Raw genomic sequence first — 24,516 nt, forward strand, 5'->3', positions numbered from 1 at the left:
CTAGCCCGCTGCCTGGTAACTGCGCGAGCCCTTGCACGCACAGCCAATCATAATTTTGTATCGTGAGAAGTGACATTCCAGCTACCCAATAGAAAAAGGAAGTTGGCTTCGGGGGGCAGGTACAGCCTAAGAAGGCGAGATTACAAGGGACAGAAAAGGGTAGGTAGGGGACAACCAACGGATACGGGGATTCTCTGAGTGACAGTTATAAAAGCCAATAAAAATGAGAAATTTCTGTTGCGCGGTTAGAGAGGTGGAGTTAGGTAGAGTTCGGTTGCAGTGCGCGGTTTAGCTGTGGCTGCTGGGCATTATGGGGAGCAAAGCCACGATTTGCTGGAAAGGGGGCGGGGTCCGTTTTGAGAGCGTGAGCGGGCGACCCTGCTCCCCTGCCCACCACCTGCAACCACCTATCAAAGTCATCTAGGCCAATATCTTGCCCCTTGAGGGATCACTTCCTTTCTAGGCAGCTCTAGGTTCTTTTCGTCCTAGAACCAGTCCTTCAATCTATTCCAACCTCCCCTCCTCCATCCTACCATCTGCCTGCCGTGTTTGACTTGTCATTAATGTGTCTGTCCCATCCCAACGGTTTCTGTGTCTTGTACCCATTCGTATCATCCACAAATAGAGAAAAATGAGAGGAAACAGGAATCTTAAATATCTAATCCAGGCCTCAATTTACAGAGCAGGAAACCGAGTCCCCGTGTGCAAAGATGGCCCCCCGTGTTCACATAGCTAGTTAATAGCAGAGCAGAGGGACAAATCCAGGTGTCCTCACCCTCAGTCCAGCTCTCCTTTTCACTGCCTCTATCAGGCTGTGACTCCCAACTCTGCTCCTCATACTAAGCTTTGGACGTTCCTTATTTGCCTGGAAAAAAGCTAACCATAGGGGTTAGTCAACATCATCAGTAACAGGAAACTTAAGACTTTCCTGTTTGCCTTGGAAATGCTAAGAGACCTAAGGGCTAGATGCCCAGCCCAATATTCACTCCTCTCCCCCAATTGTCTATCCCCTTGCAAGAGATGATAGAGATTGCCAGAATAGAATTACCTAGAAGTCAGAGTGTGTGGGAAGAAGACAGGTGGGTTTTCTCCTTGCTGATTGAGTGGTGGAATTCTCAGCCTATCTGCTGGGATAGAGCCCAGGTGTCCAGATAGACTTGAAGAGACTGCTTAGGGAGTGGAAAAAGATACCGACTTTCTCCCCATTTCTTCCCATTTATGGATGACCCAAATCCAGAGAAACCCCATACCTAACCCCATAGGAATGTGGGAATGGTCTAGATTCCTCTAAATTGAAGAACCCATAAGTCTGAACATCAGACCAGAAGAACTCCTCAACAGTTCCCTGCACCTGCACATTGGGCTCCTGAACTCTGGGTCCAGCTTGGGGTTCTTGCCACTTTCAACCAAAGAGAGTCAGAGGAAGAAAAGACCACCTTAGCACCTCTTTCCACAGTATGTCTGAACCATTGCCATTTCCATTTGAAAACTGGGATTTGGTTTTCTGGGCCCGTCTCAGATTGAGCCAACTGGAAAATCCTAAGTGGACCAAAACTCCCTGTCTTCCTCATCTCCACTCTCATATACCTTCAAAAATTAATCAACCCCAAAGCATGAATGGTTGGGGGGCCTGGCTGGCTCTATCAATGAAGCATGTAACTCTAGATCTCGGGGTTATGAATTCAAGCCCCACATTGGATGTAGAGATTACTTAAAAATAAAATCTTGTAAAAAATAAAAAATTTTAGGGGCACCTGGGTGGCTCAGTGGGTTAAAGCCTCTGCCTTTGGCTCAGGTCATGATCTCAGGGTCCTGGGATCGAGCCCCGCATGGGGCTCTCTGTGAGGCAGGGAGCCTGCTTCCTCCTCTCTCTCTGCCTGCCTCTCTGCCTACTTGTGATCTCTCTCTGTCAAGTAAATAAATAAAAATTTAAAAAAAAAAATTTAAAAAGCATGAATGGGATTGTGTTAGAAATGAGGACATGAAAGTTGAACATGGGGGCGCCTGGGTGGCTCAGTGAGTTAAAGCCTCTGCCTTTGGCTCAGGTCATGATCCCAGGGTCCTGGGATCAGCCCTGCATTGGGCTCTCTGCTCTGCAGGGAGCCTGCTTCCTCCCCACCCCCCATCCTGCCCCGCTTGCTTCTCTGCCTACTTGTGATTTCTCTCTCTCTCTGTCAAATAAATAAAATCTTTGAAAAAAAAAAAAAAGAGGGACACCTGGGTGGTTCAGTTGGTTAAGCAGCTGCCTTCAGCTCAGGTCATCATCCCAGCGTCATGGGATCAAGTCCCACATCGGGCTCCTTGTTCCACAGGGAGCCTGCTTCTCCCTCTGACTCTGCCTGCCACTCTGTCTGCCTGTGCTTGCTCTTACTCGCTCTCTCTCTCTGACAAATAAATTTAAAAAAAAAAAGAAAGAAAGAAAAGAAAGTTGAACATGCCCATCATCTTACCAGGCAGAACATCTCCCTCTTAGATTTCAGTATTGAGTCCTCCATTATGCCTAGGAATAGAAGTATGGGGAAAACCTGGTACTTGCCCTCCTCCATTTTAGCATCATAGAAGACATCTCTTCAGTATGTTGGATGGGATAATAGAAGGTATGTGTAAGAGTGTTGTGGGAGCAAGAAGCTAGACATCTGGCTATCTTGGAAGTTCAGGAAAAGTTTCTCAGAGAAAATGAAACCTGATTAGAGCATAGAAAAATGAGTAGGAGTTGGCAAGATGAAGACTTGAAATATGTTACTGTCAGAAGAAAGGCCAGAGACATGCAGGAAACCACTCCGAAATTAGAGATTAAGACATGGTCAGGTCCAGGCAGCTCTTCCTGCCCATGGGTCCTGTCCCTGTGCTTTAACAAAAACAAAACGGAAAAAGAAAACAAAACAAAACAAAAAAAAGACAGGGCCAGGTGCTGAAAGTTTTGTATGCCAGGCTAGGGAGTTTAGCCTTTAACCTGAAAATCAAGAGCCATTTAAGGGCAGAGACATGACTGGTCCGATTTCCTTAAGGAGCATACTATGTTATAGGGCTAGGGCCCTCAGAATCACTCAACCTACCCAGCCTGACTCCACATGTTCCTCGGGACAACTGCCCTGTTCTTGCAACTCCCTAGCTAGCAAGCACCAAGGCCATACTTTGCCCACAGGATTTAACTTGGTATCACCAGGGAGATGCCAGCCCTCTTTTTTTTTTTTTTTTAAGATTTTATTTATTTGACAGAGAGAGATCACGAGTAGACAGAGAGGCAGGCAGAGAGAGAGAGAGGGAAGCCGACTCCCTGCTGAGCAGAAAGCCGATGCGGGGCTTGATCCTAGGACCCTGAGATCATGACCCGAGAGGAAGGCAGCGGCTCAACCCACAGAACCACCCAGGTGCCCCGATGCCAGCCCTCTTAAAGCTGGGAGAGCATACCGGGGCAAAGCCAAAGGTGCAGACTAACAGGTGAACCACCCAGACCTGAGTGCCCAACCTAAGTCCTGACAGGGAGAGTTTCCTTTAATTCTGAGGGGTAAAAGGGAGTAGAGGGCGTGATAGTTGTTGGTCAAGGTCAAACTCGGTGATGGTGGCAGGGTTAGAATGTTGGTAGCAGGGTTAGAATGACTCTTTGGTTTGCCTCATTGGAAACCCTGCTTTGTCCATGAAGCTGCCTTACTTGGAAGAGAGGAAAGGTTGGGGGTAGGGGGGAGACAGCCGAGAAGAGAAAGAAAGATGTGAAGAACAAGAGCACAGAAAAAGATACATTAGTCTTTCAAAGTGACAGGAGGGAGGAGAGGGACAAACAGCAAGAGCAAGCGGCGGAGGAGAAAGAAGAGGAAAGAAAGGCAAAATGTGGGAGGACTGGAGCAGAGACAAAAGCGCGGAGAGACAGACAGCGACAAGTGGAGAAAATCTGCGAAACGTGAGCGGCAGCAAAGCGTTGAAACCCGGTGGCCTCTCCCGGACAGTGCGTCTTCCAGGCGCCCCGGCTGCCCTATCCCCCGGCACCACTGCACATCGCTCAAGTGGCGGCCTGGTCCCAGTTCTCCGGGGCCACCAGGGCCTATACTCTCGCCCTCTGGATACTTGCTCTGCTCCGCCAAAACGTTCTTGCTCCGCGAAGTTTCAGCCACGTGGGGAGGGGCGTGGCCCAGATGCTGAGGCGTGCCTTCGATTGGCCAAGGGGCGGGTTTCTTGGCGGCGCGCCGGCCGGACTCCTCCTCCAAAGGCGGGGCCTGAAAATTCACAGCTGGAAAGGGTGGAGCCCGGGCGGCGCAGCTGGAAGGGGGCGGGGCCCGACGCTCCAGGCTTGCCGCGGCGGGCTGGGGGCGCCCTGGGCTGCCATAAAGTGAATGGGCGCCGGCGGGGGGTGGCAGTCCGCCGCGAGGCTCACTCTCTCTCTCTGCGAGTCCGAGAGCGCCGGAGCAGAGCGGCGGCCCGGGCGCAGGGGGGCGGCCCCCACCCCGGCCGGGTGCCCAGCCCCTGGCCCCTGCCTGCCCTCCAGACTGCCGCCGCCGCCGCCGCTGCCGGGAGTCTGCCTGTTGCAGGACTCACTGTGAGTGCTCGACCGTGCGGGGACAGGGGCTCATGGGGACGAGGGGCCACGACCGAACTTCGGGATCTCCAAAACAGGACCTGGGTGGCTGAACTGGGGAACGGTGCCTGGGGAACGGGTCTAGACTGGGAGGGCGTACTGCAGAACCGGGGCCGGGACTTAGGAAAACGAAAACTCAGCGTCGGGACTCGGGGGACAGACAAGAGGGAGACTCAAGGGATCCAGAAGGGAAGCCGGAGACATGAAGCCAGGACAGGAGCTCCGCGAAGCAAGGAGTAGAGTGGGGAAATCATTACCAGAAAGCGCCCTGGAATTCGGGGGTGCGGAGCAGGCAGCCAGGGAGCGGAAGGGGTTGCCGAGGCCCTGGCCAGCGGGGGGAGCTGGCGGCGACCGCACAGCGTGAGGGCAGTTGGCCGCTCCGAACGCCCCTCGCCCAGGGCTCAGATTCTAGGGGCTGCGAGCAGGGGTGAGTCTGGTCGCACAAGCTTCTCTTCCCCGCCGCTTCGCAGTTTGGATAGGAGCCGTGTTGTGGAAGCCTGGCAGCGACCGGGTCAGATGGCCGCTGTGCGGGCGGCAGGGCCGAAGCGGGGTTAGCCCTAGTGACTAGGCGGCTGGGCTGGCATGTCGGGCTTGGGGTGTCAGGGTTCGGATGGGTCTCGGCCTGGAGCCGCATGGAATTGGACGGAATGTCCGCAGCGCGCGGGGCTCAGAGCGGACAGAATGTCCGGGGAGGCTAGGTGGGTCTCTCCGGAGCAGGCGCTGTGTCCGGCAAAGGCGGACAGAATGTCCCTGGCCGAGTGGCATGTCTATGTACCGGGCCGCGCCTTGTCCGGCTGCGTGTGCAGTGGGGTTCGCTGTGGTGGGTCGCCTCAAATGCCGGCTCACACTTTGCAAACTACTTTCTGCTTCTAGGGGCTGCGGGATGGGGATGAGAGGGTGCTGGGAGCACCCGAGTGAGAGTAAAGGCCTGGCCTTGGAGTGCGGTGGCGCTGGAGGACATTCTCTCTCCAACCCAGACTAGATCTGAGCATCACCCCCCACATCCAGAATCCAAATTTGAGGAGAGAAAGCCAATGGCAGGACGGCTAGTAGAAGACAAGGGAAGCGGGAAATGAACCACAAGGGCAAGGGGAGGGTAAGGAGGACTCCAACACAAGCCTCCTTGACAGCTTCCGTTTCCTCACAAACTCTCAGAGTCAGTCCCTAATTCCAAAACAGCTGATCAGACAGCCCTGGACTCCTACCTGGTTGTCAGCAGGCTAAAGGCTCCTTCCAGGAGCCCAGGCCCGAAGAGAAAACTGCAGCCCTTTAGCAAAGCAAACCCTGTGGTTTTATTTCCCTCTTGGCTCTCTCAACCCCACCAGTCCCAACACCACCCTGATGGCTGAGAGGAAGGAGGAAGGACATACATGGAATCCAGATTCTGGGGTCAACATGGGGCCTAGAGGGCCCTCCAAGACTGGTTGGGAAGGATGTCTCAGCCCTACCCAACTGTCCCTTTTGTTTTCTCTGTAACTGGGAAAGAGCCCTGATTCCTTTGGACCCATACAGTGACCACCCACGGTGACCCCAACTCTTTAACCAGAGCCCAATTAAGCTAAAGGGAACAGAGAAAAGAAGAGAGAACTTTCCCAGTCTGTGCAAGTGAGCAAAAAACTGGGATGGGGACTGAGTTTTCATGAGACAAATGCAAGCTGATGCATTTAGCAATCAGTAATCTAAACAAGTGGGTCTCAAACTCTCAACCTCCACCCATGAAGAATATGTAATATGTATTCCCCACACTCTCACCTCCATTCCTCGGTTTTAAAGTTTGCTTTTTCAACCTTTTTTTGGTCCTTGCCTCCCTTTGATAAATATAAAGTTATGCCCCAATTACTCTCACCATATTCTAATACATTTTTCAGGCACTTGTGCTCCCATCACCTTTAAAAAAATCACTGAAATTATGAGTGAAATGAAAGTCTCTGAGTCAGGAAAGGAATAGGGAAGGCATTTGCAGATGGTTCCCTGAAGACCTTAGCCCAAAGTTCTGCATTTGTCAAAAAGGCCAAAAAGCAATGGCATTATAACGAAGACGAGTGGAAACAAAAGACAGAACTTTCTCCCATCCTTGCATAAAACCATGTGGCTGAGTGCATGCCGAGTCACTGGATTTTGGGGAGAATGTTATGGACCTAAAGAAGGGTCAGAGAATGATCCATAGAATGGGGAGTCAGGGGCTGCTAGAGAGAGCAAACTTCAAAGTTTAGGCCTCTGGAAGGTGAAATAAGATGGAAGTCCACAAATAATGGAAGGCCTAGATAAACAGATGTGTTTGCTCCCCAAATCCTGAAATGGGAGATGAGGGGGCCTCGTAGAACTGGAGGGATGCAGGCTCAAGATGGATAGGAAAATGAACCTTGGCACACAGTGGGCGGCAAACTTTCAGAGCTCCTTTCCAGAGGGGAGGTAGAGGCAGGAAGTGGAAATGGAATTCTTCAGGGCTTGGGAGGATCTGTGCATGTCAGAACCACAAACAGCTGCTGGGGTAGAGGGGGCATGGCATGGAAAGAGCTCAGACCCTGGTTTTAGGAGAACTGGATTCGAATCTCTTCAATCTGTGTCACCTTGGACAAATTTATCTTCTTAGAGGTGAAATGAGGATGGATATTCCTACTACCTGAGGTGGCTGTAAGAGTTAAATGAAATAATGTCTTTGAAAACGCTTTGCAAATGGAGAAGCACCACAGAAGTAAGAAGCATTATTGCTATTATTATGATGCCCAAACCATGTAGGTCCCCTGTAACCCCATTTTGCTTGGAAGGATGGGGTCTCAAGTCTTAGAGAAGCCCAATAGCACCCTTGATCCAGACATGGGAAGAGTCTCAATGACAGATGGAACACCCTATACCAAGCTTCCAATGCCAGCTATTACCCCTGCACCTCTCCAAGAAGAGTTCTAAGGAGCTCCCCTAATGCTTAACTCCAAATATCCTGATCTGATCTCTGCCTGCCTCCTGATCAAGGATGTGAATATGGGCCTGGCACACAGCCCAGGAGGGGAAAGGCGGGCAGGCTGGAGCTGAGCTGGGGATAGGCATGAGAGAAGGACAGAGCCATCCAAATCTTTTCTTCTCCATTCGCTCCAAATGATGCATCCTAGAGTGTGGGGAGGAAGAAGGCAGCTAATCTGAAAGATCCATTAGGTCCTGAGCTTTGGGATTATCTGGAGTGTCTAGCCCATGGTCATGGGCAGGGACCCATGATGAGGATGATGGGAACAGAAAGGGAAAAAAGATAGACAGTGGGGGGAGTGAACACTGCTCTTAAAATTCTCTCCCTTCCTCCATTGTCCTCCTCAACACCTTCTTTACATTTTTCAGTTACGTTCCCTCTTTCCCACCTTTCCCCTGCCCAATCCATTCTGCTCACCACAGCCAAATAAAGGTCCCAGAGATGCTGTTCTTATGTTTCTCCCCTTCCTACAAGCCTCCAGTGACTCCCACTGCTTGGAGTACTGCTTCTCAAAAAAGGAGGAATGAGGAGAGCAGGCAGCGCAGGAGTAGAAGGGCCATGACGTTGCAGGCTAAATGTGGCCCATCTTCCTGGTGCGATGATGTCACTTGAAGACGTCACTTAAAGATGTGGAGAGAGAAAACTTTATATATTTTTTAAGATTATTTATTTATTTATTTGACAGATATCACAAGTAGGCAGAGAGGCAGGCAGAGAGAGAGAAGGAAGCAGGCTCCCTGCTGAGCGGAGAGTCCAATGTGGGGCTCGATTCTAGGAGACCATGACCTGAGCCAAAGGCAGAGGCTTTAACCTACTGAGCCACTCAGGCACCCCGAGAAAACTTTATTTTTATATCAAAATGACTACACTTAAGCATGGAATAGAATACAAAACTTGCTTCAATTTTTAACATAAGGCTGGAGATCTCAAAGAAATTTCATACTGGTGGCAGCTGCTTGAGGTCGTGCTCCCAGTTTCCCTGAGGGATGTTCTTTCTTACTGGTCTTGGTGGGGGGGGGGGTTGATGGAAAAGCTGGAGATGCTCTAGCTTAGACTTTATCAAACCTGAAGCACCACCCCTTGCCCTTCTCTGGAGGCCCCCTCAACCTGACCTGTTTTCCTCTGATGCTCTCCCATTGACCACACCGAGACCCTGGCCACATTAGACTGCCTGTTGCCCTTGGAACCTCCTAGCTCATTCTCAGTAGTGCCCTATTATTTAGAAGCCTCTGCTCCTTCTCTGCCTCCCCAGTTCCCAGCTCTGCCATGTGCTACATTCTCTGAGCCCCATAACTTGATACCACCTTACATGGGCTTCTGTCTCTTTGACCTCCCCCCAGTGTGAGAATCAGGCCTACTTAGCCCATCATTGGCTATCCTGTTTGCCTCCCCAGACTGTAGGCTCCTAGAAATTGGGATCTGTGCCTTACCATCCTTAGGGGGATCTGTCCTGGCACCTAACACTTGCTGAAGGAAAGAAGGAAGGAAGGCGAATGGTGGGTGTAGGGGACCATTTCTCTGATCCCTAATTTACCCCTTGCTAAATTAACTCCATCAAATCATCGCTGCCTCCGCTCGAGTCTTAGGGTTTCCTCTTGGGTCTGTGACCTTTGTCTACAGCTGTCTGATTTGTTCACATGTGCTCACGGCAGCTCAGCAGACCAGACAGGTTGGGTCCTCAGCATCCCTAATGAACTGAAGGGCCTTACTTCAAACGCAGGTTTCCAGCTGGGCACCACGCTAGCTAAGGACCCTGGCTTATATTCTTTTACCAACTTGCTACTTGCTGAACTGAGCCACAGTGCCACAACTCTATCCCTTCCATCTTCCAGGGTTTTCTCCCATCTCAGTGCTGGGGTACGCCTCCTGCCCGAGCATCCATTGCAACTGCTTGGGGGCTCTCTGGCGGCGGCCCTGATTTGCCCCTTTGGTGTCAGGGCGAAAGTGGGTACCCGTGGCTGTTGTCTTCTTGCCATGAGCTTGGGTCACTTAGAAACCATGACCTCCTCTCTCTGACCTCTCTAACCTGGGATAACCTGTGCTCTCCACTTCAATATATCTTGAATATTTTGTTTTCGCTGTGGTCCACTATAGGCTTCCTGTAATCCCAGGCTGTGTTTCAGAATCAGAGCACACCTGCAGGTCCTTTCTTCTTCCCAGGGTAGGACTTGTCACCCTAACAGTGTGGAGCCTCACCCCTATACCCCCGGTAGGGTGTGTCAGGGAGGCTGGAGGGGGGACCAGCAGCCCCTCCCAGAGCTGGACTTAACATCCCTCTGATCTCCTGACTCTCTCTGGTCCTGCCTGGTATTTCCTACCAGCATCCAATCCTGTAGCTTCCAGACCTACTGCTTGTCCCCATCCACCCAAGTGAGGAGAAGCCCCTGGCCTCAGTCCCAACTCCCCAGCTTCCTGACCTCTAACAGTTTGGGGGAGCTTAATCCTCAGCCAGCCTGTCTCCAGCTCAGACAACAGCCTGGCGCCCCCAGCCTTTGCCTGGCTAGCCCACCCGGACGCGAGTCTGCGGGAGGCCTGTGCCCCCGCTGTCTAGCTCTCTGTTGCCTGCCTGGCTGTAGTGTTCTTGCCTTGTCAGTTTCACAGGCAGGACTCTTCTCGGCCTCCACCCCTCTTTCCACTAGTCCCACACCAGTCAAGAGCCTGAAGGTTTCCTTCTTCCCTTTACCAGTGGCTCTTGGCTTCGGTTACTCTGCCCATTTTGCTGTTACTTTATTGGCTGGGCCCTCCTTTATGTTCAGGGTGGAGTATTCACAACACACCTTTGCATCCCACTCTCAAATCCAGCATACCTGCCTTTTTTTTCACCAAAGGAAATCTTCAGTGGGTGATACAGGGTCTCGGAAGGTAAACTCAAGCAAGGGCAGAGACAAGGATGACATCTAATTTACCACTCTATCCTCAGTGCCTTACTCAATGCCCAGCTCATAGATGGCACCAGAGACATCTGTTCCGTGAATGGCGGGGGGCAGGGAAGCAACTTGGATAGAGTTTTGTCCCCTTTCATCTTTACATTATGTGTTTTTTTTTTTTTTTAAGCCTTCTAACAGTACTAAAGGTAGGTAGGGAGGGGAGTATGATCTCCATTTTAGAGATGACGAAATATGTCCAGAGAGGTAAAGTACTTTGCCAAGAACAAAGAGCTAGTAAGTTGGGGAGCCAGGACATGGACCCAGATCTTTTGTCCCCAAACCTAATTTCTTCTAGCTATTCCAGATTGTTTTCCTATGAGGGTCCTGGGCAGTTTCCACCCTCTACTTCCAAGCCATTCTCTTCCCTCAGACTTCTCCCCACCCAGCGAAACAGACTCTATACTCGGGGGAGTATAGACTTCTCCCCTGGCCCCTTAGGCCTCCTCCTCCCTTACAGAGTCCTTAGTTCTGGGACTGAGATCTGAGGTTCAGAGGGGCCAGGAAGGAGGGGGGAGTGGAGAGTAATGGCGAGCTCCAAAACAGCCAAGGCAGCTGTCCCTGTCACAGAGAGAGGAGACTGTGTGACGGTGTGGGTCTGTCTGCCTGAATGTGGGAGCGCATGTGTGGGAGAGTATGTGTTTGTATGCCTCTAACTCCAAGTCCAAGTGCTTATTTTGTCTGAGTGGGGGCTCGTGTGTGTCTGCATGTGTGTCTGTCTGTCTCTGGAAATACACGGCCTGAACTCTGCTTTCTCGGCCTCATCTCTTGCTCTGGCCCTTATCTCTCTTCACCCTGCCTCCTTCTGCTGCAATGGAGGGTGAAACGGAGACACAGGTATGGAATGCTGGGGGAAGGGGAGTTTGGAATACTGGAGTTCTGGAGCCAAGGCCGACTGGAAAGACAAACGGCACTGGTGGGATTTAATTTTCCCTACAGGTGAACCGAATCGTCCCTCTTTTCCCAGCGGTGTTGTTCCCATGGCCTCTGGAGAAGCCAGGGGGATAGCTTGCCTTTTGAGAGCACCTTGGGTATAAAGTAAGAGGAGATTTCAGAGCCCCCCTTTTCCCAGCCCTCAGTTCTAAGCCTTTTGAGCTCTTTGGGAAGAACTACTATTCAAGGCTGCCACAGGTCTCACCCAAGGGTATCTCCCTTCTCTCAGAGCATCCCTGGGCCAGCCCCAAGCCTCTGACTCCTGACCTTAGACCTGGAAGGGAGGGGAGCTGAGTATCCCTCACCCCTAGCCTGACTTCTCTCCTTCCCTGTTCCCTTCAGTCCTCCCTCTCCAACCTCGGAAAAAGTCCAAGTCTAGACCCCACCCCTTTCCCTGCAAACAGAACAGGGGCTGACTGCTTCTCAACCTCCTGCCTTGACCTCTGTTGCACCCCCAGTCTCGTTTGAGAGGTTGGGGGGGCAGCTGTCCTCCTTCAGCTGGTTGACGGGTGCATTTCCATGTGCAAATACAGGCCGCTGCCCATCTGTGCCTCCCAGAGTGAGGCTCCTTATAAATTCAGAACAGCCAAGTGACACACATCTCAATCTAGGCTAATCCGCCACATTAATGCCACCCTGCACAGCCTGGATCAAGTCCCTGTTAATGGAGAGGCAGATGGACCCCTCCTACCCAGCTCTTCACCCCTGTTCCTCTGTCTCTAACCTCCTTTGGTTCTCCTCTGACCCAGAGGTGTCTGTCCAGACTTCAGAGCCTCACTAGTGCCCCTTTCTCTTCCTCCCACCAGGGGGTGCTTGGGAGAGCCAGCAGCAAGGGGGACCCTGCTGGGGAGACTTGGAGAGGGACCTGAGCCATCTCCTGGGCCATGTCAAGCACGGTTTGGGATAGGGAATAAGGGCGGGAAGGTGGCTTTAAGAAGCTCACATTTGCTCCTGGGAGCAGGGAGGTAGGAGTGCTGGTGGAGGCTCTAGTAGGAGTGTGATGTGTGTCTGCACAGACACAGAGGCAGTCGAGGCCAGGACACCTAGGGATTTTCAAACTTGTTTTTGATCCTGGAACCCTTTCTTCAAATGCTGTCTCTCTAGAAAGTATAAACAAAACAGGCCAAAGCAGGACTGCCCTGGTTGAAGCAAACCCATGCAAGGCCAAGCTAGGCTTCTATCCCTGAGGCTGGCCCCAAGTTCCAGTCCTTGAGGGGATTTCTGAGTAGGGCCCCCAGGAACACAGTTTGAAAAAGCAAATGAAGAAAAAGCAGTAGCTTACGAGTTTCCCAGACCTGGTTCAGATCCCAGCTTCACCATGCACAAGCTCTGTGAGCTTAGTGGTAACTTCAAGTCTGTTCCCTCACCTGAACAAGGGTGATATTTAAGATAGATGCATTCTTGTGAGGAGAGAAATAATGAGGCAAAGGCCCATAGTAAGTATTCATAAATAATAGCAGTGATTATCCGTATGCCAGACATATTGGGCCTGGTTCAAAAATCAAATCTGTCCCACGGGAGAGTAACAGAGGTTTGGGCTGTGTTCAGGTGTGATCAGCCGAGGGGCAGGTGTGAGTTTGTGGGGATACTGGACATACATGTGAGAAGGAACCAAAGTTTTGGAAGATGTGGTGTGCAATTGCATGGTTTTCCATGCAATAGCATCGTTTTCCTTAGCGGATTCAAGAAGTGTCTATTGCACACCAACTGGGCCCCAGGCAGAGTTCTAGCTAGGTGCCCAGCAGTGAACAAAATACAGTCTGTGTGCATGTCTGTGCATAATGCCCCTGAGAATACCCCCTTCTCCCCTTAGGCTGCTGTTTCCCTATTCTCTCCTAGGATACCCCACAGAGGGGTAGCTTTATGTCGGTAGCTGAGAAAGGGGCAGTGAAGTTGAGGGGAAACACTACTGGGAACCAGTTAACTGCGAGATTTTATCCCCATCCACCTGATCCGTGTCCTGTCTCCTTCCAGAGTCCTCCCTCCATGGAGTTCGGCCTGCTCAGCGAGGCGGAGGCCCGGAGCCCGGCCCTCTCGCTGTCAGATGCGGGCACTCCCCACCCACCCCTCCCCGAACACAGCTGCAAGGGCCAAGAGCACAGCGGTGAGCGCACCCCCTACCGGGGATAGGGGAGATAACAGTTCAATCCCTCCTGGGGGTGACATCTGGCCGTGGGGGAAGGCCGGGTGGGAGTGAGCGGTCAGTGGAGGAGGTCCTGGAGCCACAGAATCCGCGCAGGCCTGGGCGCCCTGTGACCTGCCCCCACCTCGGCCCCCAGACTCGGAGAAGGCCTCGGCTTCGCTGCCCGGCGGCTCCCCCGAAGACGGCTCGCTGAAGAAGAAGCAGCGGCGGCAGCGCACCCACTTCACCAGCCAGCAGCTGCAGGAGCTGGAGGCGACCTTCCAGAGGAACCGCTACCCCGACATGAGCACGCGCGAAGAGATCGCGGTGTGGACCAACCTCACCGAGGCCCGCGTGCGGGTACGGCCCTCCCAAACCTGAGCCCTCCACTACACGCCCGCCCCTGCCCACCCCCCAACACCCCGCCCACCTTCCCTCTCCAGCCCGGGCCTCCTTCTCAGCCACCGCTCAGCTAGCAGCCCTGGAGGCCTCAGCCCGCGCTCCCTCCAGGATTGCCTACCCTCGGCCCCACACCCGACGGGCCCCTGCCTCGGTCTGCTGCCTTGCACAGCCTCCTTTGCACCAGCCTCCGGCCTCTGCTCCACTTCCATCCACCCTGTCGCCCCAGGCCGCTAGTTCCTTCTCCCACAGCACTGTCTCCCGTGCTCGTCTTCACTCTTCTTTGTCTCCATCCTACGTGCCCCCGCCCCAGACCCTATCGCCCTGACTCAGTCCTGTCGCCCACTCCTGTTCTCAGCACCTGGACTCGGTGCGCTCCTTCCACCCCCAGCTTGGCTGCCCCACTTCCGTTTCGTTTCTCTTCGGCACGGTCCCGGCCCGAACTCCGGGCTCTGGGATCCTGCCGCAGCCGCGCGGACCTGGGCCGGCCCCCGCCCGGCTCCGGCCCTGACACCCTTTCTCCAACGCCCGCAGGTGTGGTTCAAGAACCGGCGCGCCAAGTGGCGGAAGCGCGAGCGCAGCCAGCAGGCGGAGCTGTGCAAGGGGGGCTTCGCCGCGCCACTCGGGGGGCTGGTGCCGCCCTACGAGGAGGTGTACCCAGGCTACTCGTACGGCAATTGGCCACCCAAGGCGCTCGGCCCGCCGCTCGCTGCAAAGACCTTCCCGTTCGCCTTCAACTCGGTTAATGTGGGGCCTCTGGCTTCGCAGCCCGTCTTCTCGCCACCCAGCTCCATCGCCGCCTCCATGGTGCCCTCGGCCGCAGCCGCCCCGGGCGCCGTGCCAGGGCCCGGGGCTCTGCAGGGCCTGGGCGGGGGGCCCCCCGGGCTGGCTCCCGCCGCAGTGTCCTCCGGGGCAGTGTCCTGCCCTTACGCCTCGGCCGCTGCAGCCGCAGCTGCAGCCGCCTCCTCCCCCTACGTATATCGGGACCCGTGTAACTCGAGTCTGGCCAGCCTGAGGCTCAAGGCCAAACAGCACGCCTCTTTCAGCTATCCCGCCGTGCCCGGGCCACCCCCGGCCGCCAACCTCAGTCCGTGCCAGTACGCCGTGGAACGGCCTGTATGAATGGCCCGGTCCGTCTACCATCCCCGAGGGCGGGGGCGAGAATTCACAGCCTCCCCCGACTGGGGTACTCTTGACTGGCTTGCGCCTACCCCGGGGTCTGAGAGGGGTGCTGGGGCAGCTCGGGGAGGGAGTCGCGGCCAGCTCAGGAGAGAGACTACCCCCTGCCGACCCTGAGGGTGGACTGGGCTCTACACACAGTCCACACCCCTGGGACTAAGGCCAGGAACAGGGACCAGTTCCCCGGGGGCCAACTGACCCTTGGCCCACCCCGCCTTCTCCAGACTCCCCTCCCCCATTTTCAAAGATAAACGAAATAAACGTGCGCGGACTGCCAAAGGCCTGATGATTCAGAATTGCGGTTGAGCTCCCGCCCCTCATGCTACCCCATGTCTAAAGGAGTGCACAGGAAAGAAGTGAGGCCCGGGCTTCTAGGGCTTCAGTCCCCTCTCAGCTGCCAGCACCGGGATGGGGCAGCTGGGAGATTCCTGGAGCAATGTGGGGCACGTGCCCTGCGTGCGAATATATAAATGTGGTTTAGGGACTAGCTACTTGGCAGGCGTTGGCCAAAACTGGTGCTGAGGCGCCACCTCGTGGTCGCATGGAGGATGACTGGAAGTTCTGGTCAGGAACCCTTGCGGGTGTCAAATCTGCAACTTAGGAAGTTTATGACCTTAGATAAGTTAACACCGCCTGTTTCTCACTGTTCCTATGAGGGGCTTGGATCTCTAATAGCAATAAAATTCTGGTCTGTAACAGACATTTATTAAGTGCCTACTAGGCCTAGAATTATTGTCTGCATGTGTGTGCCTCTCATCTTTCCACACACCTTCTTAGGCTTCTCAGTGATCACCCTGCTGCCAGCAGCCCTTTCCCGTCACAGCAGTCCTCTTCCCCCAAATCTCAAAACCCCAGAAGACTTGTTGGAATCTTTAATTTAAAAATGGAGCAAGAGGAAGATTTCTGGGTAGAAATATAAATAACTCAGCTCTGGGGATCCTCCTCAGTTCTACCCCCATCCCAGGGCTTGCTTGGCCTTCACATTAAAAATGGAAACATCAAAGTACTAGATTACACCCCACCCACGGCTGACACTTCTTGCCTGTTATAACTTCCTGCCACCTTGGAGCACAGATCCCATGGGAAAAACTATACGGGGAAGGCCTCCTAATTATTCTCCCAAACCTAAGATCAACTCCTTGGTGCCATGGCAGAGAGAAAAACTGGGGCTCCTTTTTCTCCAGCTTTTCACTGGCTCTTGGTCTTGACTTTGACCTTGGGCACTATGTAGGTTTGGTGGAAGAAATGGGCAAAGAGGATGAAATAGGTCGTATACAAGACAAGGGACCAGAAGCAGTGTTCCATTGTGGTGTGGCATCCCTGTTCCTGTCTCCAGATGTAAGTTAGGATGCCAACAATTGTTCCCATAAACATCTGTAGGATCTGCAGGCTGGTGACGAGCATAGGTAACCATGAGGGGGACTTCAGTTTGGCAGCCCTCAGAGTGTAGTACAGGTACATGATGGCATGCACACCAAAGTTCATGGTCATGAACCAGCCTCCTGCAGACACCTTGTTCTTGTATCCAAAGCTCGTATACACTAGCACTGAGCTGTGGTGGTACCAGTGCACAAAGATGAGTGGTCGCTTACGCAGGATGATGAAGGCCGTGTCTCCTGGGAAATGGAGAGTCATAGCTGGCTTACCACCCTGTGTTGGGACCACCCTCCTTGATGGATATAGGGACACAGGGGGAATTCTCAGGGCATGGAGAAGGGTCTTTGTGGCAAATAATTTAAAGAGGGGCTTGGGTAAGAGGTGTTGTTAGGACCCAGGGGGTGGGGAAGGGACGCTCCGTGTAATGGGAGAGGTACGGGGGGCCTGAGGAGGGATGTAGTTGACTGGGCATCAGAGAGACAAAGCCTTGCCACTCACCAAGTTCAATAACCTTGCTGAGAACAAAGAGACAGGACCAGAATCCAATTACAGGAGTGTTGGCATAGTTGGAGAAGCACACAGTTTTCTTTGGGCTCCCCCTAAGTACCAGGGCAGCCATAGAGCCCCATGTCCTCAGTGCCCCCACGATACTGAAATGGGACAGAGGAAAAGGGTGTAAGGGTCATCCCCAGACACCACTTCACCCTTCTCCCTTGGCCTGTCAGGTCACTGCCTCAAGCTCCACCATTTACCCCCTTCCAGCAGAATGGGTCACAGCTTCTGAGATCCTGGGGCCGGGATCCAATAAGTAATCTAGAGGAGATGAGGGCTGGGGAAGGACCAGGGAATGCTGGAGGATGGGACTGAGAGTTGAGTTAGGGACTAGGGTTAATGGGATGAGTAGGAACCTGGGAGGGGATAGGGCATGGAATCTGGGAAGGAGGGGCAAGAGAAGTTATTGGAAGGTATTGGGAGAGGGTGTTAGATGTTGAGAGCATTAGAGGCTGGAGAAAATTGTTAAAAGTACAGACTCCATGAGCACAAGTGGATTCATGAGAGAGAGAGAGCAGAGGTTGCCAGTATGGGGCCTGGGGAAGAAGGAAAGCAGGGTAATATGAGAGGAGGATAGAAGCTGGGGAAGGAGCTGGAGCTGAGGGAATGGGTTAGGGAGAGAGTTAGAGGAAAACTTGGGGCATTGACTCACTTGGGGTTTCCAGAAAGCTTTTAGGGACAAAATGAGGGTCTAGGGTCTACAGGATAGTCAGGGAGTGGAGATGGGGGGGGGGGTCTTACCTGAAGATTGTAAGGCCGAAGGACCAAAGGATGAGAGGCCCCTGCAAGTTGAAGCCCTTCCGTGACTTCATGTAGTTCTGCCCCACAAAGATGAGTAGCAGGTAGACCAGAGCTATGAGGAATGAGGTTGCCCTGGCAGGCAGAAGGCAGAGGGGATGGGCTTATGGGTGGGTCCTGGTTAGAGGAATGCCCACTCATCTCTCAGGGTCAGTGCTCTGGGTTGGAGTCCCAACTCTGCCACTTACCAGCTGCGTGACTTTGGAAAAATAACATTCCCTGACAGTGTTAAGGTATATAAAGTACCTAGCACAGGGCCGGGGCTGTGTACAGGTTTCTGTGATTATTGCTCTCAGGGGAATTGTGAGTGGGTGACAACTACTGGGTCCATGTCTAGAACCAACCCAGGACTCTGGTATTTAGAAGAATGTGGCAATAGTTTCTGCCTGTTTGGGTCATGGCAAATTGTCAATCCACAAACTGACAAAAGTCAGTTCACAAACACCTCTGAGGAGCTTTAGGGCAAAGTCAAAGAGACTGGGGAAATCCTGACAGAGGTTCCCAACTGTGTCTCCTTTTCCACAGCGGGGGACAATGAAGCATTTGGGGAACAATGTGATAATTGTGAAGGGCAGACTGTCCCTGGGCACCAGCACTATGCCCGCACACCTGCACACACAGCCACAATGGACAGAGGAGAGTCGTTCTAGAAGGTGGAGAGGAGGAGGAGTTCAGATCAACCCCTTCCTCAGAGATCATGTCTCACTCCCCTCTTTCCCTTCAGTTTCCATCTCCTACTTTCCTCAACCCATCTTCTTCCTTTCTCCCTCTCTTCCATCCTGTCTCTTCCTCTCTCATTCTTTCTTTCCTCCAGATCTAATCTCTGAGATGTCACGCTAACTGCACCTTGGACAACAGGGATATGGAGACAGTACAGGGGAGCCCCACACCTTTGCTCTTTAAGAAAACCGACGCAGGGGTGCCTGGGAGGCCCAGTTGCTTAAGCGTCTGCCTTCAGCTTGGGTCATGATCCCAAAATCCTGGGATCAAGTCCCACATCGGACTCCCTTCATCAAAGAGCTTGCTTCTCCCTCTCCCTCACCCCCTGCTCATGCTGTCTCTCTCTCTCTCAGATAAATAAATGAAATCTTAAAAAAAGAAAAAAAGAAAAAAAAGGAGGAGGAGGAAGGAGAAAAGAGGAGAAAAAAAGAAAAGAAAAGAAAAGAAAAACAAAGAAAATCATCGCAGGCACCCAGCATCTCCTCCCCCACGCCAACCCTCCCTAAATAGCAGTCGTTAAGGTCAGGACCCTGGCACTGCCCTTCGCCTTCCCCAGGTCTCACCAGTACTCCTCCAAAAGGGGCCTCATGTCCCATAATATCTCGAAGTTGTAAGGCTCCAATATCTGCTCTGTTCCGTCCGAGGCATTCATGGCTGTGAACATTTAGTTATGCAGATGCCGAGGTCCGGAGCTTGAGAAGCTGGGCTAGAGGTTAAGGGCCCCGAAGATGGAGCGAACTTTGGGGCAGGACAAAACGCACGCGGGACCCAAGGAACTCCGCTGCTAGCGAGGAGCGTCAGATTCAGGCACGTGGGCCACACTCATACAACTTCCATCGCCGCAGCCACTGCGGTTTATGAAGCTGATTGCAAAGCTGCGGGCCCGGGGTGGGAGAGTGGGGGCACCGCGGCCCCTCCCAAAGCCAGGCAGTTATCCAATCTCGACTAAGATACGCCCCTGTCCTGCAACTCGCTCTCTGATTGGTCATCCTCAAGAGCACCTCCCCCAGGGGTTCCTCACAGCCTAACCCAAACGCCTGTCACAGGATCCCACCTGGCCCACTTTCCCATCCTTTTCTCCCGCACCTCCATGCCCAACTGCTTGGCTTAGCTCCTGTGGTCTTGCCGGTGCCCGGACAGGCCAGTCTTCCCCTGGTACAGCCAACCATACCCTTTGCCTCAGTTCGCTTTAATCCTGACCTACTTGGCAGTGAGGAGACAGTGGAGATGTCCTCAGCCTCTGATGCCTCCGTTCAGTAATTCCGGTGTCAGTTTCCCGCCTCCCTGAGTCCCTGGGGAACCCAGACCCCGGATGACGATGAATCTCCCCATAGTCCCATCTGCCCTTTTCAGGTCTGTGATTGTAGTGGAAAGGAGATACTTTTAATTTTTTTTTTTTTGAAGATTTTATTTATTGGGGTGCCTGGGTGGCTCAGTCTGCCTTCAGCTCAGGTCATGATCCCGGAGTCCTGGGATCGAGTCCCCCATCAGGCTCCCTGCTCAGCGGGAAGCCTGCTTCTCCCTCTCCCATTTCCCCTACTTGTGTTCCCTCTCTCGCTCTCTCTCTCTGCCAAATAAATAATTAATCTTTATTTTTTTTTAAGCTTTTATTTATTTGTTAGAGAGAGACAGAGACAGAGCGTAAGCACAGGCAGAGTGGCAGGCTAGAAGCAGAGGAAGAAGCAGGCTCCCTGCCGAGCCAGGAGCCTGATGTGGGACTCGATCTCAGGACGCTGGGATCATGACCTGAGCCGAAGGCAGCTACTTAACCAACTGAGCCATCCAGGCGTCCCATAAATAATTAATCTTTAAAAGAAAATATTTTATTTACTTATTTGACAGAGAGAGAGAGAATGAGTGGTGGGGGTTCTATCTAAATGACCTTCAATTATGGAAATGCAAATTAAAGACTATATGTATAGTATGGTCCCAATGTCCTTTTGTCCCTGTACTTCACCTCTCACGTGGTTGGCTCTCACTCCAGCCATTGTCTTAGTCATGTTAACTGGTCGCATCACCTCCTTCTCTAATACAGTGCTTCTCTCTCTTCACTGCACTAGAATTGGAAAGGAACTCCCAAACCTGGCTGATTGTGACATTCTTGAGCCCTAATCCCAGCGTTTCAGACCCAGTAGGTGGTCCCAGACGGTATTTTGGAAACCATCATTGCCCTCTCATCTAAAACCTACAATGAAGGGGCGCCTGGGTGGCTCAGTTGGTTAAGCGTCTGCCTTAGACTCAGGTCATGATCCCAGGGTCCTGGCCTGAGGAATCAAGCCCCATGTCAGGCTTCCCTGCTCAGCAGGGAGCCTGCTTCTCTCTCTCCCTCTGCCCCTTCCCTGCTCTCCTCATGCCCTCTAATAAATAAATAAAATCTCTAATAAAATAAAATCTAAATTGGATCATGCTGCTTTCCTGCTTCAAACCCCTCAGTGGCTCTCCCCGCCCCCCCCAAAACATTTTATTCATTTATTTGAGAGGGAGAGAGGAGAGAGAAAAAGAGCACACATGCAAGCCGAAGCTCACACAAGTGGGGGAAGGTAAACCCAAAGATAGGCACAACCAACTGAACCACGCAGGTGCCCCCTTCAGTGGCTCTTGACTGCTCCATGCGTAGGCTGACACTCAGAAGGTGCTGGGTACATATTTGATGGATGAATGAATAATGGAAGGATGAATACTACAAAAATACTACAGGTGTTGCAAGAGCTGGATTCAAATCCCAGCTTCACTGTTAACTAGTCATGTCGTTTTTGGCAAGTTATCTAACCTCTTTGAGACTCGAATTTTTCATCAGTAAAATATAGACTGTCATACTTGCCTGCTGACCTCACATGGTTGGGGGTCAATATACAAATCACACAATGTCAAGGAAAGGATACTGTGGATTAGACAGACACATGGAAATGTCAGGGTGAGTCATTTTGGAAAATTTACAAATGCATATAGTGTAAGTATACTTGGTCCTAAGTTTCTCTCGAATGAAGATATTTTACATTGTCTTTCTCTGTGAAGTTTAAAGGTTTTATTTTATTTTTTACAGTTTTTTGGGGAAGGAGTGGCTTTTTTTTTTTTAAGATTTTATTTATTTATTTGAGAGAGAGCATGCAGGAACCGGGTTGGTGGGGGAGGTCTGTGGGGGAGTGGCAGAGGGAAAGGGAGAAGCAGACTCTCCAGCTGAGCGGAGAGCCTGTCACTGGACAGGATCCCAGCACTCCAGGATCATGACCTGAACTGAAGGCAGACACTTAACTGACTGAGTCACCCAGATGCCTCTGTTTTTTCTTTTTTTTTTAAAAGATTTTATTTATTTATTTATTTATTTATTTGAGAGAGAGGCAGGGAAAGCACAGAGGGAGAAGTAAACTTCCTGCTGAGCAGAGACCATGGCTCAAGCTTGATCCCAGAACCCTGAGATCATGACCTGAGCTAAAGGCAAACATTTAACCAACTGAGCCACTCAGGCACCCTGCCCCTATTTTTCCTTTTTTAAGATTTATCTATTTATTTGAGAGAAAGAGAGCACACACGTACAGGAGCATACACACAAGCATGGGTCGGGGAGAGGCAGAAGGAGAGAGAGAATCTCAATCAGGCTCGTTTCTGAGCACAGAGCTGGACAGAGAGCTCGATCCCAGGACCCTGAGATCATGATCTGAGCTGAAATCAAAAGTCTGATGCTTAACTGACTGAGCTACCCAGGCATCCCTAAAGATTTTATTTTATTTTTTTAAAAATTTTTTTTAAATTTTTTATTTTTTATAAACATATATTTTTATCCCCAGGGGTACAGGACTGTGAATCACCAGGTTTACACACTTCACAGCACTCACCAAAGCACATACCCTAAAGATTGTATTTTTAAGTAATCTCTACACCCAGTGTGGGACTTGAACTCATAATCCCAAGATCAAGAGTCATAGGCTCCACTGACCGAGTCAGCCAAGCGCCCCTTATTATTTCTCAATGAATTCTTGTTTACCCCACTAGTCCTTGAGCTCCATAAATGCAGGGAATATGTCTATTTTGCTCAACATCATTCCCCTAACACTGGGCATATACTAGGTACTTGGATAATATTTGCTACATGACTGATTGGATGGCTGAAATCCTCAGCCTATAAATCTGGGTGACACTCTTTATTTCCCCAAGATAAACACACACCCCAAGCTTGTCTGGCCTTTTGGCTCTTGGCCTCAGCTTCCTCATCTGGAAAATGGGGATAATATCTACCTCAGAGGAATGTTTATGAGGATCAACGAGATCATATATTTAGTTAAAGAGCATTATACAATGTAAAGTGTTAAGCGAACACCAAAGAAGGTAAATTTGACAAATTTCAATTTCTTTTTAATAAAGCTGAATTAAATTAACTTGAAAGTCACAATCTGGCAAATGGTTGCACAGCAATATGAAATGTACTTAACGATACTGAATTACACAGTTAAAATTGGTAAATTTTATGTTACCCCTATCTTCCTGCCATTTTTTAAAAGTTTAAGGGAAAAGTTATAATGGGAACAGTTTTAAGATAAAAAGTTAATGTGCATACTACCTAAAAAGCTTGACCTTTAGTCCTATCTCTGACCCTTGCTAAGTGGCTAAAAACATAGGCTCATCTTATAGACTCCAGTGTCTCCAGATCTACCTGTCATTAGCTTCCAGAAAGATAGTCCTAAAAGATACATTATCTCATGCCATTTCTCTTAAAGAACAAAAAATTGATCACATTTTAGCTTTAGAAAAGTCACAACTCTATTACACAAGCACTGTATTTTATGTTTCTCAACCACTTTACCTCTCTCCACATTGTTTTATTTCTCCAGACATCTTCTCACCCTGACAAATCCTTCTTTGTTTGGGCTTAGCTCTAAAGGCACTTGACCTGTGAAACCTAACCTGCTTAAGAGTCAATTCCTTCCTTTTCTGTCTTCCACCCACAGGATTTTGCCCAAGCTGCCTGCTGGTATTGTGCTTCTACAAATAGAGTAAGTTAATTATATATTTTCTATACTACCTGGTTCCCCCACCCTACCCCAATGGTCATTTTTGTTAGGGCACTCATCCTTGAGGGAAGCACACAGCACTTGGCACATAGGTGGCACTCAAAATATGTCTGTTGCTTTGAATCGAATAGGCATCTAGGGGAAATACAAACAGTAAATATATATATATATATATATATATATATATATATATATATATAAAGACTCAACTTCCTTAGTAATTATGGAAATGCAAATTAAAGACTATATGTATAGTATGGTCCCAATTAACAGCCATTAAATCAAGTAAAAATTAAATACCCAACGCCAGTCGAAGCCCTGGGAAAAGATACATCCGTACCTAGCTAGTAGCTGGGTAAATTGACTTAATCCTCCTAGAAGCACACTTAGGTAACACTTAGCAAGAACCAACTGGTATGCTTTGGCCCAGTTCCTCACCTAGAAATTTAAAACCCAACGATATAAGCCAAAAGAAAAAAAAAATCTGTATGTACTGAAACACTTATGTCAGGCGGTGATTAAATTATTAAACATTTAACAGTACAAAATAGCTTACAGCTACCAGAACATGGAGAAATATGAAACCATGTTTGTAAAATAATGTGAAAGAAAACAATATTTAACACTGTAATTATGCTATTACCTCAGTTACCTCAAAGTAATGAGGTTTTAATTTTTTAAAAGATTTTATTTATTTACTTGACAGAGAGAGAGAATAAGCACAAGCAGGGGGAGAGGCAGGCGAGGGAGAGGGAGAAGCAGGCTCCCCACTGAGCAAGGAGCCAGATGTGGGACTGGATTCCAGGACCCTGGGATCATGACCTGAGCTAAAGGCAGATGCTTAACTGACTGAGCCACCCAGGTACCCTAGTGATGTTTTCAAAGAGTGAAGTTGGAAAGAAACACTAAAATGTGAAATTATTTGATGGGGTTGGTGAGATTATAGCAACAAAATTAGAAGTATTTTATATTTTATT

General features: G+C 50.9%; 2 protein-coding genes across 2 annotated transcripts; one reads left to right on the forward strand and one right to left on the reverse strand.

The window, feature by feature from the left end:
* The first annotated feature begins 4,278 nt into the window (after window positions 1-4,278).
* Window positions 4,279-15,446, forward strand: PITX3 (paired like homeodomain 3). The gene is made up of 4 exons (XM_059172590.1): window positions 4,279-4,531; window positions 13,361-13,490; window positions 13,666-13,868; window positions 14,442-15,446. The coding sequence occupies exons 2-4, from the start codon at window positions 13,373-13,375 to the stop codon at window positions 15,027-15,029; spliced, it is 909 nt and encodes a 302-aa protein (XP_059028573.1). The 5' UTR covers window positions 4,279-4,531; window positions 13,361-13,372; the 3' UTR covers window positions 15,030-15,446.
* A 498-nt stretch (window positions 15,447-15,944) lies between these two features.
* ELOVL3 (ELOVL fatty acid elongase 3) lies at window positions 15,945-19,413 on the reverse strand. Its single transcript, XM_059172592.1, has 4 exons — window positions 19,097-19,413; window positions 17,757-17,888; window positions 16,962-17,113; window positions 15,945-16,702 (listed from the first exon to the last, which is right to left on the reverse strand). Exons 1-4 carry the CDS (start codon window positions 19,195-19,197, stop codon window positions 16,275-16,277), a joined length of 813 nt encoding a protein of 270 aa, XP_059028575.1. The 5' UTR covers window positions 19,198-19,413; the 3' UTR covers window positions 15,945-16,274.
* Window positions 19,414-24,516: the final 5,103 nt, after the last annotated feature.

This window comes from Mustela lutreola, chromosome 4 (assembly GCF_030435805.1).
Source record: "Mustela lutreola isolate mMusLut2 chromosome 4, mMusLut2.pri, whole genome shotgun sequence".
In the NCBI taxonomy this organism is placed as follows: domain Eukaryota; kingdom Metazoa; phylum Chordata; class Mammalia; order Carnivora; family Mustelidae; genus Mustela; species Mustela lutreola.

What these genes read in the sequence shown, in the direction of transcription:
- ELOVL3 (XM_059172592.1), bottom strand. Translation starts at nt 19,197, where the DNA reads ATGTTCACAGCCATGAATGCCTCGGACGGAACAGAGCAGATATTGGAG. An exon ending in CCCCTTTTGGAGGAGTACTG is followed by an intron (nt 17,889 to 19,096) that starts GTGAGACCTGGG and finishes TCTGCCTGCCAG; the next exon opens with GGCAACCTCATTCCTCATAG. An exon ending in TTCGGCCTTACAATCTTCAG is followed by an intron (nt 17,114 to 17,756) that starts GTAAGACCCCCC and finishes GTCCCATTTCAG; the next exon opens with TATCGTGGGGGCACTGAGGA.
- PITX3 (XM_059172590.1), top strand. Translation starts at nt 13,373, where the DNA reads ATGGAGTTCGGCCTGCTCAGCGAGGCGGAGGCCCGGAGCCCGGCCCTC. An exon ending in CAAGGGCCAAGAGCACAGCG is followed by an intron (nt 13,491 to 13,665) that starts GTGAGCGCACCC and finishes CTCGGCCCCCAG; the next exon opens with ACTCGGAGAAGGCCTCGGCT. An exon ending in TCACCGAGGCCCGCGTGCGG is followed by an intron (nt 13,869 to 14,441) that starts GTACGGCCCTCC and finishes CAACGCCCGCAG; the next exon opens with GTGTGGTTCAAGAACCGGCG.